The 23,290-nt window shown below is 37.8% G+C and overlaps 1 protein-coding gene and 1 long non-coding RNA gene across 2 annotated transcripts; both read left to right on the top strand.

Annotated features, from left to right (window-relative positions):
- Nucleotides 1-4: 4 nt before the first annotated feature.
- On the top strand, nucleotides 5-3,772 carry LOC139971575 (uncharacterized). The gene is made up of 5 exons (XM_071978176.1): nucleotides 5-201; nucleotides 1,173-1,286; nucleotides 1,539-1,655; nucleotides 2,406-2,507; nucleotides 2,928-3,772. The coding sequence occupies exons 1-5, from the start codon at nucleotides 138-140 to the stop codon at nucleotides 2,930-2,932; spliced, it is 402 nt and encodes a 133-aa protein (XP_071834277.1). The 5' UTR covers nucleotides 5-137; the 3' UTR covers nucleotides 2,933-3,772.
- A 4,160-nt stretch (nucleotides 3,773-7,932) lies between these two features.
- Nucleotides 7,933-14,266, top strand: LOC139971574 (uncharacterized). Its single transcript, XR_011794425.1, has 3 exons — nucleotides 7,933-8,111; nucleotides 10,965-11,121; nucleotides 11,895-14,266. It is a non-coding gene; the product is annotated as an uncharacterized lncRNA (long non-coding RNA).
- The last annotated feature ends 9,024 nt before the right edge of the window (nucleotides 14,267-23,290 follow it).

Below are 23,290 nucleotides of genomic sequence, written 5' to 3'. Positions count from 1 at the left end.
GGCAACTGCAATTGGCAACAACTTGTTTTTGTAGATTATTGACAATAAATATATCGCTTTTAGTGAATATCGGTTCATAAATCAATCTTATACGACACATTTTGTACTGCATTTTATAAACGTGAACATAAAAAAATATGAATCGTTTCATACCGGCGATCCTTTTCGGAGTGTTTATGCTGGTCCCGGATCCAGCGATAGGTAAGTGATAGCCTATATCTGTTGTAGAAAATTGCGTCTTTATTTAGTGGTCGGAATGACTGAATGATAGTTATACTTTACTGCGTCAGACAACTCTGAGTTGTCTGACGATCGCTATAACGCGTGAAACTCCGAGTTACAACTACTAGTGTTCCACTAGTCTCATCTAGTATCAACATATATATATATATATGTATTGATTGATTTGTACGACATTGTCCTCAATATATATCACTATATGATTGTTTATACACTTTCAGTATAGCTTTGATTGTAGTAAACAGTGTTTTTATGGCTAAATAAACAGATTATGTTTGTCGGTCCGCTCAAATTTCATCTACCTGAAGTTTGGGACGGTATACACGAAGGAGCACCCTGTTTCATCATAGATTGGAATATGGTTCAGCCAATACATATAAGTCCCCTTAAGGAGAGGGCATTGTGAAGGATATTTCGATGGTCATGACGGGCATAGGTGTGAAACGATTCTTAATGAACATTAGTAAGAGTTTCAGATTCAAAAACAAAGCACATTTATGTCTAATGACAATCGTTCTGTTTCTATATAAATTACAGACTTTCTATGAATCTCGGAAGCAGTGTAGTTAGTTGTGTTCAGGTCAATCCATGTTTTAGTCGTTATAAGATTCGACATCACATGACCTTATGGTAGGCGTTTTAAACACGGAAACAAGATAAATTCTTGTCTTCTTTACTCACCATATCACCGGCTGTTCCATATAGAGAATCGAAAGCAGTACTATGAACCCTATAGGCCTACTTAAGCCATGCATGGAGCTGTTATTAGCTGCCGCGTACAACAACGGCTTGGCATGGATAAAAACAAATAATGGTGAAGGTATAGAGGAATGAGAACTAAATTTATATCAGATTAAATTTATTAATAATAATCACATGCTGGTAAAAAGCCTTCTTTACTACACAATATATTATTCTGTTGATTAAATCAGGAGACGGACCATTTGCCTGCAGCCGAGTTCAATGTAACCCCCCGTATTGCCATCAAATATATGAAGGAGGTTCGCCCGAGGGAAAATGTTGCCCTATGTGCAGTCATAACATCCGTAAGTAACACGCATTAATATCTTGATGTTGGAAAGTCGAAAGTTGCCAAGCCAAGAGACAAGCACAAACGAAATAGAACATATGCATGTTCCTTATGTTTATGCTACATGAAGAGTTGACAAAGAATTATTACACAGTATATACTGATTACCGATAAGCTGATGTAATATTGTCATTTTCAGCAGTGTGCCATATTCAGGTATTTCTGGACCTATATACTAGTCATCTGTTTTTTTTTTTACTTGTACCAGAACGACGACGAGTTGTGTGCAGCTTGGTCCGTTGCTCTAGCCTCAGTTGCCCACCAGGATTTGAACAATTCACTCCGCCGGGTCAATGTTGTCCCTTGAGATGTAGGCGAACAAAAGGTAACCGACATGTAAAGATAAGGTAACTATATAGTTACAGTGCATGGAGTTAGTATCGTAAATCCGTCGCAGACTTGGAATTGTGTATTGATTGGGTACTATAAATGACGCAATATATCCTCTTTCAATAAAATATGAAGTGGTGAAAAACGGGCATATAACCTCATATAGAAACGTCCGAATGGCTCTTCACTTTACTCAGTTGGATTTATCATATTTAACTTCTTTCCTCCTCTCCACTCCCCTCTCGTCCCTCCACCGTTTACTCATAACCTGTTTGACAACCTTTTCGGAAACCAACTAAGCTACAGCTCCCCCATTCCCATTCCCATCAAACCACCGACTTTCACTCACATTCATTCTTTATAATTTCAGTACAAATGAAGGAATACGTAGAAATCCACTTGAGCAAGTTGTAGTACTGTACCCGGCACCCTACTGGTAGGCTTTCAAAAAGAGAAGTAAGAAAAGAAAAACATGTAGAAAAACGTCAGTGTTATCCTTCAGAGCAACACCCATCCCTAGCAGTCACAACACCCCCCCCCCACTCCCCAATCCCACCCGGTCAACCAACCTTAATCTTCTTACGCATTAAGCAACACGAGTACAACCAAAATGACATAGACACATGGTTCCTGCATGGCAAGTATTGCGATGGACTGAATCATGCCAATTCATTTTTCCTTATTCTTTTTTAAATTGTATTTTTTTTAGATTGTAATAACTCTAAGATAACATTCTTTTATCCAGTTGACTGCAGCCTAGTCCTTTGTGCCCTCGTTATCTGCCAGGAAGGGTATGAAACATTCACTCCAGATGGAGAGTGCTGCCCCAGATGCAGGCCTTTCCAAGGTAAACAACACGTAGTGTTAGAATTAACATTAAGAAGATGGCCTTCATAATAAAAATGTAGTCAGATGAACCTATAACAAATTATGTTAAAAGAGCCTGAATCTACACCCCGCCACCCTACCCCCGTTCCGTTTCGTATGGCACTGTGCATTGACAATGATTTTTATCTATATATTTAATGGATGGCATTTCCCACAACGATATGCACTAAAATTAAAGCAATCTAATCGTATTTCCAGAAACCGCGGTACCTAATCCGGGTATTCAACTCTACCTGTCTGCCCTAACTCTGCCTTTAGTAGTTGCTCGCTTTTTTATATGTAACCTCACATAGTAACAGATTGAAGTCTGTTAAAACGACAAAGAAACAAGTCCTTCTTTATATATTAATGATTGTTTTTTCTTGCATTTGTTCTGCAGCCTAAATCAACGAAATTTGACCAATAGTTCTGAGATCGTCTTGAACTGTCTTCGCTTTGTGGAATTTTTAAACGTGACTTTGGGTGTTTTGGGAAATTAAGAGTCGATAATATTTTAAAATTGAAAGAAGTATATCAACCAGTAACAACGAAATCTATGAGATGGACAAATTCATGATAATGTATATGCACGTGTATTGCCTATAGTACGGTGACCTCCTACACAATTTTGGTATATTCTAATTTTAGGGTAGAAATAAGAAAATTAATCAATAAACTGTTTGTTTAATAATTTAGATTCCCATATTTTTAATCGGTAAATAGAATGCAAGGCGTAATGAGTATAAGAGTCACCTTGGCAAAACAAACTTTTATCTACGGACTTAAATAGGAATTAAGGTTGTACTGTGTGAGTGGAATCAAGAAAAAAATTGATCAATATAAATGCACATGAACATCTGCCACTCAATTTATACATTGTTTTGTAAAAAAATGTCAAAGTAAAATTGTGACAAAGAGTGTTAGAGCCATTAAGTATTGGCTATAACATGCAGTGCCAATTAATTAACCTACCAGTAAAGAAGCTTTTCATTGTTCATCAGAATGTAAGCCTATTGACTTGTAGAAGTAATACAATGGCACAGAACTCACTGACATTCTGTCAATATCAAGGTTTAACCATTGACGTGTTAAACAAAAGGTCGACTGCAAACTTAGAACAGTTTAAAACATCTTCACTAAATGTTTTAAAATAACCGACAGAGAGCTTTTCTGTTCAAAACTTCAAAGTAAACTATTGTAAGAGAGAGATATAAAGGAATCTCAATAAACGTTTTACTTCATATATTTTATGGATTAATAGAGTTAACTCAAATAGTAAAGAAGCCTTTAACTTTGAATTATCCCGGTATTATATATGTTGAACGAAACAATTACTTGTCCCTTTGGGGGAGATTGGGGGCATGGGGGGGCATGGGGACGGTGATTGTTCCCCATTGTATGTCAAATAATTTCACTATCGCACCTCTGTCGAATAAACTATTTGGTTTAGCTTCCTGGAGAACCCTGGGCTTCCCAGTGAAAGTTTTAGTGCTTTTGCTTGGGCCTTCAATAAATAAAGCCTTTCAATTGAACTCCACATTGAGTCCACTTTCAGTGCATCAAATTAAAATCAACGAAAACAGACACTTCATCATAAATAATAGCGCTGGTTTAAAAGTCTATTTTGTATTGATATTACTGTTATGTCTCATAAAAGCATCCATACATTCAAAATAAGGCGAATAGCGTCTCATTAGGACGCGTATTCAGTGGACGGTGGCTGCACACATGCCGGTCGCAAATAGTGGTCATAGAGCCTCTGTATATCGGCAAGGATTCACGCACCCCACCTAGAACGCTTCTGCAGTCGATTGACCGACCCTATTCGCCTCCTCTCGGGTTCTCTTGCGACATCAAGGTAGATATGGACACGGGGTCCTAGGCCACAAAATGTGCCATACCACAACTGGAGCGTTACTATGAACTCCAGTGTGAGTTGAACCCTAGCACGCTTTACACAGCCAGCCAGCCAGACGTGGGTTTTTCACCAGTCTCTATCACATTGTCCATCACGTCAGATAGTAAGATATATGTTTGAGTTACAGTAATATATACAAACTTCATAGAGGAGTTTTCGAAAGGGGAAAGAAGTATAACTTAAACCAACTTCAGACGGATTCGAACCTGGAACACCGAGTAACCTGTCCACAGCTCAGCAAAGTGCGCCACCTGACTAGTTACATCTCAACCAGTAATGAATTGCGCAATTTCAACGAAACCTCCCAAACTCTTCCTCACATTAGCACAATGGATGAGCATACTTCAATGTACAATAAGCTTACAATGTGTGTGTGTGTTTTTTTTTATCATCTCTACACACAGGAAATGAACAATAATTTCTTTGAAAGATTTAAATGTACAATAGTGTCTTATATGTATTACGATATATGGATGAGGTTTAAGCTCGAAATATACGAATATTTCGTTCCACCTTCGATAGTTCCAGAAAAGAAAAATATCCACGGATTATGCGGTGCATGAAACGAACTTTTATTCATTTTGTACTCTGTTAATTCAGGTGAATGATGTAGAGTTCAAAGGTCAAATTTAGTTGTTGTTATTTGCAATAACTCCAAGGGGATACATTAAATGTTCACAGGCATAATGGAAATATTTAGTACAATCAAATATGTGGTTAATGTATATTTTTAGCTCAATTTAATGTCAAAAACTCCTCCTAAACGATTTGCTGGCGATGAAACATGCAACTTCGTGGATTGCCCGCTTGTTTTCTATTTTTAACTGAGTATGCATTCCTGAATAATGAATTAACCCAAGCAACACTATTCAGACCGGTTCACGTAGAGTGCATATATAGTTTCCACGAAGCATGCAGTTCGAATGCAATGTTCATAGTACGTGTCATGCGTGAAAGCAATATATTGATTGAAAGCATGCATTTGGAAGTGAATTTGCTCATCAACTGGAACAAACTATAATGTTAATCAAATAAGAGTTACTATATGGCACGGGCATGTTGACACTCATTCAATTATGCATGCGAAAACATGACTGGTGTAGTTGTGATCCGTTGGCTAAAAATGAACCACACGAAGCAACTATATAGCTTGGACCACCCCCCCCCCTCCCCCACACACACACACTTAAAATGGGCTGAGAAATATTGTGAAGGGTTGACATGACGAAGTAAAATTTCAAATAGGAGGCCAAGTCTGCTCCCTCTCAATTGGAATTAATACAGGTTGATCGATATTTTACTGGTGTGTTTATATAAGCTGTAACTTATCATGAGGATGGACGGTGCTGGGGTGGGAGATTATTAACGGATCCATGTACTGGCACTCTACATGGGCCTTTTTTTGTTTCTAGTTCAAACTGCTTGAACTGTTTAAAGGTGATGAGTATGCCGGGCGAGGCATGCAGTGAGTAAAGGGGAGTCACAGCGGTGGAATGGAACCCCTTTGCTTCTGACGTGTGTACGCCATTGCCATTTTAAGAGAACTTCATGAAGCAGTCTTTAATGCTTTCACTTCTTCAAATATAGCTGAAAGACCCAGCTAATTTTCGTACATATGTTTTTGTTCTGATATTCGCAGTGTGCTTAATTTTTAAAGACTCACATCAGTATCCGATACGTGCGTATGAAATAGCACATATACAGTAAGAATAGGGTAAATTGTTTATTTGTCTTATGAGTTTGTCTTTGAGGGCGTTGTGGTCAAGTGGTTAAGGCAGTGGACTTGTGATCTAAGGATTACAGGTTCGAGCCCTGGCCAGATCATTGCGTTGTGTCCTTGGGCAAGGCACTTTATCTCCATTGCCTCTCTTCACCCAGGTGTATAAATGGGGACTTGCGAGGTGACTTGTAAATATAGTTGCGTGCGCCGGTTTGTGGCTGCACCCTATGGGAATTCAAACAATCTCTCCTGGGGCACTGTGGTGCCCCAGGAGAGATTGTTTGAATTGTGCACACTTTGGTGTGTATGTGTGACAAGTTACCAATGACCAGTAAAGCGCATAGAACTTTAGGATTATGCGCTATATAAATAACGGGGTAATAATAATAATAATTACTTCACTCTACTAATTTGTAAAAATGATTCTGCAAAAGACTAATTTGTATAGCACCTCAGAAGTCTTGTCCTACTACGCATACACAGGGCTGATGTTGCGTGTGTTATAAAAACAACTTGTTCACGTCCCCCATTGTGTCGCTTATATTTTCCGTGATAGTTTAAGTAATAAGTTTAATTAATATCATTGATTTTTTATTCGTTTTTTCTACGAAATGACACTGAAAGGTAAAATGTCAAGTCCTTGGGAAGGTGATTAGCAGATGATGTTGGCAGAACACTTTTTCACTGGTGAAATTAATCAATTGAAGCATATTTATTTGGTCAATTTCATTCTACGACCGATAATGACATCACTTGAACGAAACTTTCCATAACAAATAATCCAAATTCCGCTTGTTTCTTTTACAATTTTTAATACCGTTTTTTGGAAACGAATAGTCCCTTGTTTTTACTTACAGAGAGAAGAAAGTTCCATGATGGCATAGCAAAACGTCCATTGTAATCCATACCCTGTAGGACTAACGAGTTATAAATTATCTGGCAAAGGTAGAATATTAAAGGCATTGAAGACTCGCCCATCTGTAAAAGTTAACTTTCTGTTGCTTGCTAGTGACGTTTTGTTCGTGTCACTACAAAATGCAGACAGTAATGAAACGTGATACCTTGTTATCTTTAGCTGGACCTGAGATGTCCATCGCTGTATCGTTCATACACTGTGCTGTGGGTATTGATCGTATAATTGCTGTATGTACTGACTGTACACTAATGTCTAATTACCGACGGTAGCAAGCTGTGTGTGTATCGATGGTGTGTCTAACACTTCTGTTACACCTCATTCGAAACTAGGTCAGATTACCGAAATTAGACGTTTCTTTTTGCGCGAGTCTTCACACCCTTTAAGTGCAAGACTTTGCAATAAATCAGATATAAGCCTTCTATTTTAACTATCATTTAGCCTACCACTGGCATAGTCCTCTAATTGTTATTAATAACCCTCTATATTTTCACTGCAAGGGTGGGATGGGGAGGGAGGGGGAGGGGGGTCAGTATCAATCAGTTCAGTGTCTGGTTTTATGTTGGTCCATATGCAGTTCCTGCCTCCCCATCCTCATCGCACCCACCCCCCCCCCTCGACACACTCTTACACAATACACGACAACGCCATTTGCTCTACCAGTATATCTATGAACGTATACTACATTGCTTTAGCGTGTAAACGTAAATACCTGATAGATCATAATGTAACACATAGCCTAATCTGATGTCCTCGAAACGTAATACAGATGGCTGTTATATCCGTCAACAACTTCACACCATATAATGCATAATTTTGATACACCTTTCAAGGTTTAAAACTAAAACCAGATGATTTGCTATGAGTATTATTATTGTGAAGTCTTTAATTAATTAATATAGCGAATGAACGACGCTGCAAATCACTTCATTTAACAGTCAATATATATATATAAAGATGAAGCTTGTACTAACTGTCGTGCTCTTGCTGTCAGTGCTGTCGGTGGCGCTTACTCAGAGTCTTGGAGAAGACGGTAAGTCATTCCCTGTGGTGTAAACTGCCGTTCTATGTTATATTCTATGTATATTCTATGTATATTCTATGTATATTCTACTAATCCCCTTACATATATCTCTTTGTGTTCACCATGCTCATTAACCTGTCTGTATTCTGTGCGTGTTTTGTCCCTTATGTTACTGTTACTTATGATTTAGCCTTTGAAGAAGATCCTGCTTGGATCGAAACGTCAGGCCAACTTACTTTTACACATTATTGTAAACGTGTCATATTTATATAAGTCTATATGTATGATATATATGATTTAATAATAACTTGGTTTTAAGGTTAGCTGGGGAAGAATTCTAACAATTTCAGTTCCCGAACGTCCCTTCTATTCTCGACATTCTCACCCTGTACATGCTGATGGCCCTAATCTACTTGGCTATGGATGTTACGTCCAGTGCCACGGTAACCGGAAATGTATACCATATTTCCACTGTCGAGACAGCTTTATCTTTAACATAGGCTTAGGAACTGGGGAGTGGAGCAGTGGAGCAGGAGCGTATTTCTGCCAATCACTTTCTCACCTTTAGGGATGCACTCCTCAGTAGGATTGCAAGGTAATCACATGACCGATTGTTCGTTTCATGCCTCAAAATAAGTATAATTTTCTTCTTCTTTATTCTTCACTCGAAATTTCAACCAAACGTGAATAGCAGCACTTCGTATAGTTAAGATTAAGTAACACAAATTTGACAAACATAATCACAATTTTCAAAAGATCAAAAGTCTCTTCTGAAGCACCGTAGCATCTATACAAAAATAACATTCTTCTCTGCTTCCTCAGCTTTGATATAGCTTCTTATGCCACTGCTTAATATCTATCGAAGAAGCACTAGGTCTATTCTGGTCTTATCGTTGCTAGCAAATGTATTCACTATAAATTTAGGTAAAGGACTGCAAAAAACAGGCTAACATGAAAATTAATAAAACTATAAAAAAAAACATTTGGTCAAATTTCCCATCCCATCGCATGTAAACAATGTGAAAGTAAACTACATTTGCCTACCAAGCGTGCGATGACACGAATGCAAAACTACCCCTCGCCACCCCCTGCCCCCCTCCCCCCCCCAAAAAAAAATGGAACACTAGCTTTCTGCAGACAGACATATGAATTAACGAAAGAATTCAAACTTCAGTATGAAATGTTTCCCCGAAAGGTAATTAGGGCGCCATTAAAGAACTAAGCATGCATAGACTCCGGATATGTGACCTGATTAATTCAAAGATGACATTGCAAGGGTCCTATATCTGTACCGCGTAAGATTTGTCATAGGAGTTCTACTCGTAATGTGTAAGGTTGGTGAGTAATATACATGTTTGAGTAATCGAGCGAGAAAATTTATTTCAGAATATATAATAAAATAAGTGTGTTCCTTATATGTCTTCTGCCGTGCAAGCAGTTATTTTCATTATAGATACATTTCCACTTTTGTTTTTACTTAAAGCCAGATTACGTTACCCCTATCAACATAATGGTGCTAGGCCAAAGATTTCAGGTACATGAATTGTACATGGTATAGGGGTTACCACTTGATGTCCCAAACACAACAACGTTAAACATTTATAGACATGTTAACTACATAATAATATCAGCATTGCCTAATTTAATAGTACCAAGTATAATTTTAATGTTCCTTGGTTAATTTTATTCTACCTGTTGAATTTTTTTCTAACATTGACAAAAAGTTCAGACCCTATAACGATATTAGAACCTTTTTTAGAATTGGCCAAAGGATTTGTACCAACGAAGCATTCAGCTTTCAGAACAGCATTTGTTTATGCTGCCGTGTTGGGATAATCGAACCGTTATAGTAATTACCGACTTTCCGCGTTATAGTCATTGGCTTTGCAATCCGCGGCGCCCTTCACAATTTTGCAAGGTCGGTAAAAGTGACTTAAAAGTTATCCCTTTCGGGAAACCAAAAACGTAACGACTGCCCCCTTTCTAGTTATCCGTTCTTAATCATTATTGTGTAGCGCTGTTAACTTCAATATAATCTGTAAATTGAGAGTATCGGAATAACAAGAGGAGATTTCAACACATGCATGGCTTTAAAATTCTTTCAATAAATTGTAAATACTAAACAGAATTCAAATATTTGAAAGTTTTAAGAAATACCAGAAGAAACCCCAAGGACAAGATAGGCAATTATCAATGTGGATAGAAACACCCTATTGAGATCTGCGTCGGCAAAATTTAAAAATATGATGAAAAAGTTTTCGACGTCTGGATAACTTTCGCGGCCCACAGCAAAAGGTTTGCTACTTACTTAGGTCTGTGTGTCTAAACCCGGTGATCCTATACATATATGTTCGTATTTAAATATAAAGCCATGCAGTACTGTTACCAAGTGTCCTGTCATCAGTAATGCATCCAGGTTTGATTATCCAACATGTTAGGGCAAGGGCGGCGGAATCGGGGGGCACAGGGGCACGTGCCCCCACTTTTCCTCAGGTTAAAAATGTGCCCCTTTTCTACATAACAATTGTACTCTTGATCACCTTATTAGGTCAGCGATATTTCAGTAAGGGATCTAATCCTAATTTAGAACTATTAATGAATTTCTGTGGGTCAAACTTATAGCCTACTATGAATGATGACTGAGTATAGTTTTAATATCCCATAACCTACCCCATCCTTTCGTATTTTGACATAGTTCATTTGCTTTCATGCATGCATCGATTGCGTGTGCAGAGACTTGGACTTTATAATGATTTCACCTCATTTTGTCTCGAAAGAAAACTCCCAGATTAAAAGTGCTTCCGCCGCCCTTGTGTTAGAGACACCTCGTGTTGTTAATCACCTATTTATTTCTTCAATCAGCCGACTGTAACAGACGCGGACGTTGCTTCAGAACCTTGAGACCTGTCTGTGGCACCAATGACGTCACCTACAACAACCAATGCTTCTTCGACTGGGCCAAGCTCTGCGATGACCCAAATCTTGAAATCGCCTACAACGGCAGATGTGCATAAAAAAAGTGAGGGGGAATATTCAATTGTTCAGAACGAACACATTAGTATAATATTAATTAAGATTCATTATGTAGCTACAGAACGCCAAAATGATATAAATGTTGGTAGCAATATCCCAATTAGAAATAGCAATGACAGTGTGGACTTGAGTACGGTTGTGTTTGGAGGGTGGGGGGGGGGTAACGACGAAGGCTATTCGGAAGTCATAACGGCGTAATTTGTAGTTTAAAGAAATGTCATGTTTCCAAGGGTTACTTGAAAGGATATTCGCACCCCACTCCAAAGCTGGTTACGCAGTTGGGTTTAGCTCTTCGTACGAATCAGGTTTTGCGCATTACGACATCAGTACACTGTAGGGTTCAGGTTACATAGTATATGCAAAGATTCAGATTGTGTATGTAATTTGCATTCTCGCACACTTTAATAGCAACACTTTTCCGTTATGATCATAAAATGTAAATATGGTATAACACTACAGTCCACTCTGGACGGTCTAAACCACCGTTAAGTTATTAATATACTTGTTCTTAGAGTCATCCTTTACAGAACTCTTCTCATATGTCGTCACTGATAAGAGTGACTGTATCATGGTCGAAGACCCAGATGGGTATCCAGGGCTGTGGGTGAACAGACCCTACCCCTCCCCCATTCGCCCTTCCCTGGATCGATCCTCCGCCCATTAACACTATTCTTGCTGCGCTACTACATTAGTGTTGTCATTGCGGTATGCAGTGATCCAAATCATCCAATGTATGTATATTTTATTGTTAAATTTCAGATGAAACTACAAGTCCAAGATGACAAGAGGCAAGCTGCAGAGGTCCATGAGACGCTGAATATTTAATGTTCCTTTATCTTAAAGATTATATTCTATTAAATTAAACTTAGGCAGGTGGAAGAACAAGACAAGACATCATTTAAATTCTTCCTTCTATGCTTTATTTCTAATATAAACGACAAACTTAAATCTAAAATGACGGGATTGGAAATATATCTTTGCTTTAATTTTGTTTTTATATTGCGTGGGGACGTGGTTTCCTATAATGACATAATATAATATAGAAATGGATCGATTGCCCCCCCCCCCCAAAAAAAAATGCTATCACAAGAGATGTTATTTAAGATATGGACATTATAACTGTATATCTACTTATTTACCAAAAATGATCCTAATTATGCATGTGGTTGATTAATCGTGCCACTTCAATCTTCCGAGATTGGCTATACACTCGTTCTAGATGATAAGATAGAAAACGAAAGCAACTAAAACTTTAAACACGGTCTGAAGGGAGTTGGGGTGGAGGGAGGGAGGGGATGGGGAGGAATTTGTTATACCCTCATTACTATCTATAGCATATCGTATATATTTAGCATGAATATACATGTTTACTGGTAAGATTCCATTTCTGTTCTCGAAAGAAACTGTTATATTTAAAGTGATGCACATGTGCAGTAATTACACTGCACACAACATTACTACCAAATTAAGAAGCAAAATAATAAACAACAATACAGTCTTTGTTATTTATTGAGACCATGTAGGACATAAAGACATGATCAAAACCCATGTCGTCTTAATTTTGTATGTCACAGGGTCCCTTTGGCATTCTTCAATATTTCCCGCCCCTCCCCTTACTTACAACGGACAAGACAGTATACTTCCCCATGATCAGCCCCCCCCTCCCTCTTTCTCAGAAATACAACTTTGGAATAGATTCCAATCTTCTGGATGATTTGGACTCGGATTTAGAATCGCATGAAATGGAATCGACAAATAGTCGTTTGGAGGGGGAGAGGGTTAGTTGGTCAAGTTCCAACGACCATCCACATTGCTCCAGGTCTCAGTGTGTTGGAAAATAATGTGGTGTTTCCTGTACTGAAAACAAAGATGTGTCGAAGGGGACGCCTTCATTGAGAAATTGTTGATTTCCATTGTATAGGCCTATGTTTATCTTCAGAAACATCCTAAAATTTCATTTGTTGTCGTTATAAACGCGTAATAAATAAGGTATCAAAATAGCTGTATATATGTGTATATCCGTCCACGAGGTTTGAACGAAGGGCCTAAAATGAAGAGAAAAAAGGGCGATTTCTTTTAGTGGCTCTCAATTCTGTGTATTTATTGAAATATTTTATTTGAAGAATTTCCTACGATCTGGTAAATTAATTAGCACTTCATTGCCTAACGTTAAGACTCTACGTATAATAGCAGTGTAGGTTGACGCTTCGCGGTGAGCTATTGATCTGCAAGCGGCAAGCCGGAAGTGGCTTCTGTGTATAAATGTATAATAAAGAGGGCGCGCTTTCATTTGGCTATCACACTCGAGGGTTTTCTCTGCACGTAGTATCATGGAGGTAAAACCGCCATGGTAGTATAGATTAACAGTTTTAGGATGTGGGGGCGCACTCTAGAACCAATTGCACAGCAGTAGTAAAGGCCGCGATAGCCTAACGTACTACTTCTAGGGTCTTGAACAAGACTACATGTAACTGGACAACACGTCTGAAACACGACATTTGATGAGTTGTTAAATTATACTAACATTAACACTGGTTAAAAAGTCTTCAAATTGTCGAGACGTCACATTATATCCTAACACAGTACGCACAACCCTTCAGAACTAACGTACTATACTGTTCCTTTACTAACAGTTAAAGAGCAGAATGACATGCAGGAATATTCTAAATGCAACACCAAATGCAAAACAAAATACATTTAGGGAAAATTTGCAGAATAGTTCATTCGAGACAGTTGTAGGGGTTTACTATCCAAGTACGCACTCTGACAGTTCGTTTTCAGTGGTCGAGTCCTCAATTATTGAGACGGAGGTTTTCATCAGATTTAGCAATTCTTGCCCAAAAGATTCCTTCAGCGACAAATGAGAGATACCAGTGTTGTTTGTGAGTATACTAATGTGCAATCATAGTTGAAACTTAATACCATGAACTCAGCCTTTGAGCTCAGTTTGTTTACCATGCACTCTGCTGTGTATTGCTTTACCAAAAATTATAGATAACGATCAAACTATGCGTATTTTTTATAGTTTTTCTCCTTTTTCTTTAAGTTTTTCTGGCAACTTATATCGTGTCTTTTGTTATATTTGCTGCAAAGTCCTTTTGAAAAAGAACAGAGAGTGAAGCAAACATTGACGACACAATTGTTCTTTTTTTTCTGTTTTTTCCCCCCTCTTGCTATTGACTGTAAACGAGACAATGAAAAGCATTCATAAGCTTCGAACCACTGAAGCACTGAAGCAGAGTGCAGTGAACTGCTGGCACCCATTACATTGCAGTGAATAACCAAAGACTTACACTTGAACTCTTTTACGAAAACCATTCTTTGAAAGTAAGTGTTCGGTTTGATGCAAATGCCCCGAGGAGGTCTTTTTTATGTGTCAGGTACTATTGTACTATATGTTTGGGTTACAAGATGATGTCATAGACCGATGTTTTCTAAACACCCCGCTCATACAATGCAGAGACTGAACAATCGACTTGGAATTAATTATTTTGAAGCCAAACTTCTCTTTTGAAATTAGAGAACTCGCACGCCCACGGATCCTTTGTTACGGTGGGTTACTAAGTTATCCATACAAATACGTGCCAAAAACTCTAAAGTATTATTCATAAACAAATTCGTTGAACCTAGAAATTGAACCAAACTTCTAGTTTTCACAAATAGCAAGGGAAACACGTTAGACTATACCATTACTATAAACGACTCTACTATACATAGTGTAAGTAGCACACAATTTTTAGGTGTCATAATTGATCATAAATTAACATGGCAAGAACACATTCGCGAAGTAACTAAAAAGGTTTCTAAAACAGTAGGGGTTATTAGCAAAATAAGATATTGTATTCCAAGAAATATTTTACTGACCCTTTACAATGCTCTGATTTTTTCTCAGCTAAATTACAGTATTTTGTTATAAGGGCGTTTTGCAAACTCGTATTTGAATCCACTATACATTATTCAAAAACGTGTCCTCCGAATGATTTCAAACTCGTCTTATACTATCGTCATACGTTATAAACTTCTCACTTTGAATGATTTGTACAATGAGCACATACATAACTCCCTGGCTGATGTTTTCAATTCGTTTTTTATATTAAATAACAATTATCATTCCTATCCCACTAGAAATAAGGACAATATTATGCATCCATATACTAGGAAAACGATAGCACACTCTCAAGGCAGAAGCTCCGGCCCATCATTTTGGAATTCTCTTTGTGATAATATAAAAGTTTCTCCCAGTTTAAATATTTTCAAAAAACGGCTGAAATCGCTCCTTGTCTTAGATTATGATTACTGACTTCTTTTTTATTTGTTATTGAGTTAAAATCAGTACTATAATTATTAACTCCATATTGGGACCAGACTAAAACATTTCTTTCAGCAAACTTCCTTCTGGTTCCTCTTCCTTTATTGTTCTGCCATTATTTTTGTATAATGTTAGTAATTAGCATACTCTGTATTCATTGTTATAATCGTATCTTTTGTAAAAGCTACAATTAAAAGGAAGAAATAAACGAAATGAAACGAATAAAACAATATGTGCATGGTCAAAACAACTCTAGATAACGAATCTTTATATGGGAATAGTATTAGTGGTTTGAAATTTATATACATACTTAAAAAGTTGTGTCCTTGAGGCAGGATTTTTGTTGTGTTTCTGGGTCACGTTGCATGCATGTGTTACAAGGTGATAAGCCACGCGTCAACACAACCTACACAAATAAGTTATGGTCTCAATGACTAACACACGAAATCGGCGGCGTAACGATTCACTTGGAGGAGGGGGAGGGGCGATTTCCAGGGGGACAAGTTTATAAAGAGGCCCCGAAGAGAGTGCTTCGAGCAACCGTGCGCTGTCGGACAGAACTTTTTCTTACCATGGGCACCTTCAGAGTGAGGGTCACTGAATTTATCTATTATGTTACTGGCATATATGTTGCATATACGGTACATGTATTTTCTTGAAAATAAATATTTTCTTGACAATAAACAAACTAGTTCGATGAGATTCGAGCCTCCTCTCATCCCCTGGCTTGACACCGCTGCACAAAGTTCATATGCTCAGGCTGTATGATATACCTGATGGTTTGGACGATATTAAAAGTTGAAAGTTGTTCATGATATAAAAGTGAACTTTTTGTGACTAAGTACTGGAGACTACTCAATGAAAATTATGATTTCATAACCCTTTGATAGTGTTCTCATGGAGTAATCTTCACATTTCAATTCAGAAAATAAGTAATAAGTCGTTTTTAACAGTATTCTCCATACTTACGACACCCTCTGTAGGCCCATTGCGACTTCTACAGTTTATTTATACGTATTAGATGTAAAAAGAACAATGAACATCATATGGTACAATTCGTTCGAGTGAAGACGTTAACCCGTTTAGCTATAAAATAAAAAATTAAATGGCTGTATAACATATTGCAACATTTTAGGATGTAGTAAGGATTTTGTGTATCTTCTCTTTCATTTCAAATGGGTTCGTGTTAGTGTTACGTTTTGATATCTTGAACTCGTTGAGCTGATATAACATAACAGTGAGGACACATCCATTGCAATACATATAACACCGGCAATCATTTACAACAACATCGTGACGATGATGATGTCGATGACAGCGACGACGAAAGCGATGACGACACCAACGAAACAAACAGCAAGAAGAACAACAACGAATACGAATAGCAACAACAATACCAATCAACAACAATCAACAAAAGCTGCTTAACTTTCTACGCTTGATTGAATTGAAATGTTGCCATCTTTATCTTTACTGATCGTTTGATATGCGGACATCGCTGACGTCATAATGAAATACATCAAGCCTATATGTTTGGACGGATACATTAATGCAAAAATCAAATGATTCCTGTATCCCTGGATCATTTCTAGTCACCTTTGACCTAGAAGAAATCTTATTTATTAATATTACTTATTTTACTGTACTTTTTTCCTCAGCTTTTTAAGCTTCTCTTAATTGTTATTCCATACAGAAGCCAAAGTGTCGATTCAAGGTAACTCAGTGAAGTCTATCAAATAATGAAAACTATTGTCATATTTACGCGACGGACGTCCAGACTTGTCAGACTTTATCACATAAGCCACTTGTAGTCTTTATTAAAAGCAGTTCTGTAAACATGAAATATTTTCATAATGCAAACGACTATTCCTGCATGTCTGCTAAAAAAACGTCCTAAAAATGGCGCACCATGCATCCGAATACGTTGTGTGTTTTTAACTTTATAATCGTCCAAGGTCCGCAACTTGTGTTTCTGGAACGAAAGTTGTGTCTTATACTAAATGTTATGACAATTTATTTATTTATTTAACATTAAAGGGTATACTCGGTTATTTACTAATAGTGAAATGAAAAAATAAAATCATATAAAATAATAATAATAAAATATAAAATAAATATAAGACGACAATGAAATTAAACATAAAAAATGACATGGCTAAAATACAACATGGAACAATCAATGAAAAGAAATTAAGAGCATAATAAATTAGTTAAAGTCCTGCATAGAAAGTTTAAAAGTATTTAAAGACTTGGCATTCTTACACTCCGTTAATAATTCGTTCCATTCCTTAGCAACAACAAATGAAAATGTTTTCTGGTGATACTGGGTATTACCACCCTCCAAATATAAATTATTTCGTGTGGTGGACCTTAGAGAGTGGTTATGTATATTATTTGTGTGGCGGAACATTTCCACAACATATATACTGTGGAGCCAGACCATTTAAAGACCTATACACCATTGTCAATCTTTTACATATTAAAAGTTTTTCGAGTGAGGACCAGTTTAAAGTTTTAAAAGGGTCTTCAGATCTATCATCAAATGTTGCATTGAGAATAATTCTTGCTGCAGCTTTCTGTAAACGACTAAGTCTGAGAACATTTCTGGCATTACCTATTTCCCCATATTAAGCTACAGTACTCAACCATCGGTAAAACATATCCATTATAAAATAGAATACAAGTATTGGTATCAATGAACGGTTTTATGCGTCTAAGAAGAGCCAATCTACTGGAAACGAGCTTGCAAACAGAATCGACTTGTTCATTCCAAGATAATACATTGTCGACGCCCAAAATCTTTTCACAGCATACACTTTCAGTTATAGAATCTTCGAAGGCAATATTTAATTTGTTATTTTGAATGGATTTCAACCTTTGTCTTGAACCAATCAACATGCTTTTAGTTGTATTACTATTTATAACCATTTCATTTTTCTTGCACCATTTGCAAACATTAGCTGTATCCTCATTTAGTTTGGTATTTAAATCATCCATAGACTTGCCCTTTATATGAAATGTTGTATCGTCTGCATACATGTCCGAATTGCAATGATTAATACTTTGACCCATGTCATTAATAAGCAAAACAAAGAGCAACGGGCCCAGAATTGACCCCTGTGGCACCCCACATGTTACTGGCAGTAAGGTGGAAAATACACCATTTACACATGTAGATTGTTGTCTATTACATAAATACGACTTTAAACCATGCAACAGAGCTTTCGGAAAGATCATATATAGATAACTTATTTATTAGAATAGAATGGTTTACTAGGTCAAATGCTTTTCTCATGTCTAGAAATACAGATCCTATAAGATATCCGCTATCAATAGATTTATTCCAGTCGTCTTTTATCTTTAGTAATGCAGTTTCACAAGAGTGCCCCTTTCTAAAACCTAACTGGGACGATTGTATTAGGCCTAGACCAAATGCATTTAAAAACTTGGATAAAGCACGGTGACCATGAACGTGTTTTTCTAATATCTTAGATAATACAAGCAAGATTGAAATGGGTCGATAATTGGATACTTCTAGATTTGAATCACTCTTGTAAATGGGAACAACTTTGGCTTTCTTCCACTTAGTAGGAAAGACGGAGTTTCTGATGCTACTATTGATTACATGGGTGATACTGTTTGTTATTTCACTAGCAGACTACTTAAGAAGATAGGAACTAATCCCGTCCAGACCGGTGGCTTTAGTAGCATCCATTGAAATAAGCGTTTTGTAGACAAATTCATCAGTCACCTCTGGAATTTAGAATGCAACACCTTTGCGTAATTGGGAAGAAACAAACTCTTTAACACTTGCTAAATAATCATTGTCCACATTGTTGTTAATACCAATAAGATACTTAGACGATACAGACGTAAAGAATTCGTTAAATGACTTAGCGATATCGATTGGATCTGTTTCTAGGTTACCATTGTTGATTATCGTGCTTATTTTCTACTTTCGTTTCATATTAGTATCATTGGACTGAGCATTTATAAGGATTTGCCAAATAGCTTTGGAATCGCCTTTGCCCTTAACAATAGAATCTCCGAAATAACTTTGTTTAAGCCGATCGAATTAAACTTACAACAAGTTTGTTTCTCCAGAATCGATATGTCTCTGGATCTTTTCATTTTGACGAATTCCTCATTTTAATGGCTGACTTATCTCAGCATTGAACCACTTGGGCTGATTTTTATTTTGACCCTTTTTTTTTTTTTTGGGGAGCATGCTTATTAACAATATTAAGCAAAATATTTTCCCAATTTTCTAAAGAACGATTTGCATCTGCTACCTGCAACACAGATGGCCAAGAACAATACCTTGGGTCTTGCTTGAACGCATTTACATCTAATTTATTTGTCGCACGATATTTCATGGTTTCGTGACCCGTCTTTTTTGATGATGCATGGTTGGTGTGAGGCAGCGTGTTTCCAAGTGAAATATATCGGGTAATGGTCACTCAACTTCATTTTTGGAACTTCAGTATTGACAATTCGACTTTCTTTAGTCGTATAAATATGATCAGTTAATGTGCACGATAAATTAGTTACTCTAGTTGGTACCTTGATTATTTGCTTCAAGTTGTACATCTCCATGTCTTACATCCACCTTTTGTTACCACCACCTAGTAGATTTATGTTTAAGTCCCCGATAATAACTATATCAGAAAAAGAATTACATGGGGCAGCTAACATGTCATGAACATGATCAGTCCACTCGGCTGTTGAGTCAGGGGGCGATACAAAACACATAATAACAAATTTTTAATATGAGGTAAAATAATTTCGACCCAGATCCCTTCAATTCTATTTGTTTCAAATTTGGAATGTCGAATAAAGCTGGTGTTGTTTTTAATGTATACAGCAACCCCTCCTCGTTCTCTATCATTCCTGTCTTTACGAATTACATTGTAACCAGGTATGCATACTTCATAATCCTGGATGGTATCATTTAAAAAAGTTTCGTTCAAAGCAAATACATTAAAAGATTTCGTACCATCATATAAAATAGCCTGTAATTGATCCACCTTAGGTAAAAGGTGATGAATATTCATATAACCTATTTCGATGAAATTATTGTTTTTCATGGTGGTCATAAAATTGGTAAATTTATTAAAAACATTTGTTAAAGCTCTTACTTACATCAATGTGTGCACTATTCATGTGTTTATAATGAATTAGCTTGTTTGATTCATTATGGGTGTCGTCAGGAGTAATCACAGGACAGGGTTCATGTGTAGCGGCACCCTCAATTTGGCCAAGAATCTAATAAATGGGTGTGGTGTTAAAGCATGACCGTTCCTTGTGTTCATGACGACCACATGCTCTACACTTAATGGGTCGGTCAAATCGACATCTTTTTGAGTTGTGGTTATTTCCCCCATAGTTGAACCCCTTTCGTATTTGTTATACGGTCTTCTGGAGAACTGATGGTTGGTCCTCTTGTTTAACTGGTGTGGGTAATCTTTGATAGTTAGTCTGTTCTTTTCGTTGGAGTGGTGAGGGTTGTAGGGCTGAGGCTGATCGGATGCGAAAAAAATCCTATGTTGGCGACTCTGGTTATTGTAGCTGACGGGATGCCTTCTATAGGTATACGGCATGTTCCATTATGAGTTTTAGCCCTCATTTGATGATCGAGACGAACCTTGTTCCGGAGACAAACGGGTCCTATTGACGTGAATTAAGATTTGAGTTTATCACTGCCTAGCTGACTAAGGTGTAGTTCATCATCACACAATCGGGATGTGTCGACTTCACCATCACCATATGAAAACGATGGTATGTTTTCAATGAAGTTACAGTCACATTTCATGGCTAGTTCCTTTAGACTGTTGTTGAATTCCTTGATAGATTCGGATTGTGGATCCGTCCTTGGGCAGGGACCTGAGATGATTACTTTTGTCGGGGATGTATTCTTCGTCTGTATTTAAGTTACAAGACCTTCATAATCGCTTATAATATATATCAGTGGTTCCCAAACTTTTCAAGGCGGGGACCCCATTTCATGTAGCGCCATCCGAGCGCGACCCCAAGTTTGTGTCTCCGGAATAATGAAGTTGTGCAGGCCCACATGTACCTGTAGTACAGTACTGTAGTTGTATGTGAAAACAATATAGTGAATATAAAGAAGAAGGGTGGCCAGCGACAATTGAGCAAAAAACGCCAGATTCACTCAGGAAAAACGCTAGAACGGCCGCTAATAAAACCCTAAATATGAGTTTTCAGGGTGAATTGTGTAGGATTTTGACTGCGAACGTTCAAATTCGGGTAAATTTTGGGTACCCTCAGATTTTTTTTATATATTTTGAAACAAGCCTGCGACCCCACAAGAATTGCTTCAGTGGTTTGGGAAACCATGATATATATCATTAGTTCCAACATGTCAAATGACGTGATTGGTGTCCAGGCAGGCTTCACGTTCTTCGATATGCAGCTTTAGGTCACTGATCGTCGCTCCTCTCAAAGACAACACATTGACATTGCTTTCAAAGTCATTTCTTGAGAAATCACGCAAGATCGAGTCCCCAGCTATGAGAACTTTGGTTGTGGGTGGGCAAGGAGGCTTTGGTGGTTGACTATAGATTTCAGAAGCATGATACTTACCTGAAACTTTAAGTTCGGTTTCACTGCAGTATGCATATTTGGAGTAGTTAGCTCAGTTTCTTGATTCATCTTGATTCTTGATTAATGAACATCCTCATAAGCAAACTTGCTGTCCCGGATGTGTAACTTAACCCTGGTCATTGGTAACTTGTCACGCCTACACACCAAAGTGTGCACAATTCAAACTTTCTCTCCTGGGGCACCACAGTGCACCACAGCCACGTGTTCCCTGGGGGACTTCCCATAGGGTGCAGCCACAAACCGGCGCACGCAACTATATTTACAAGTCACCTCGCAAGTCCCCATTTATACACCTGGGTGAAGAGAGGCAATGGAGATAAAGTGCCTTGCCCAAGGACACAACGCAGTGATCTGGCCATGGCTCGAACCTGTAATCCTTAGATCACAAGTCCACTGCCTTAACCACTTGACCACAACGCCCTCAAAGACAAATTCATAAGACAAATAAACAATTTACCCTATTCTTACTGTATATGTGCTATTTCATACGCACGTATCGGAAAATTATGTGAGTCTTTTAAAAATTAAGCACACTGCGAATATCAGAACAAAAACATATGTACGAAAATTAGCTGGGTCTTTCAGCTATATTTAAAGAAGTGAAAGCATTAAATACTGCTTCATGAAGTTGTCTTAAAATGGCAAAGGCGTACACACGTCAGAAGCAAAGGGGTTCCATTCCACCAATGTGACTCCCCTTTACTCACTGCATGCCTCGCCCGGCATACTCCTCACCTTTAAACAGTTCAAACAGTTTGAACTAGAAACAAAAGAAGGCCCATATAGAGTGCCAGTACATGGATCCGTTAATAATCTCCCACCCCCAGCACCGTCCATCCTCATGATAAGTTACAGCTCATAAACACACACCAGTAAACTATCGATCAACCACAACGATCAACCACAACGCCCCCCTGATGTGATCCGAGTCTGTGGTGTAATGATTTTTTGTAGAGCTTCTTTAAGTTTAAGTTGGGTTACCTGTAGATGGTTTGGTAGCCTTAAGCACGGTTGGCAAAACCATCTTGATTTCGCTCCTTTGGTTGGAGGTTTTTCAAGGCCAGCACAAAGGGTACGTTTTAAGAGAAAGTCGCCCAAGAAAGAACCTGGGCACGAAAACCAAACTACCGACTGATACGCTCTCAGCCCCAGTCCCCTTGCATCGGGACTGTGACTGTGTGATCATCGTCGGGTGTGCATCACCATTCCCTTCGAAAGGGGA

Source organism: Apostichopus japonicus, chromosome 8, assembly GCF_037975245.1.
Source record: "Apostichopus japonicus isolate 1M-3 chromosome 8, ASM3797524v1, whole genome shotgun sequence".
In the NCBI taxonomy this organism is placed as follows: domain Eukaryota; kingdom Metazoa; phylum Echinodermata; class Holothuroidea; order Aspidochirotida; family Stichopodidae; genus Apostichopus; species Apostichopus japonicus.
Note: the sequence above shows the minus strand (reverse complement) of the source record. Positions and strands in the feature narration are given on the sequence as shown.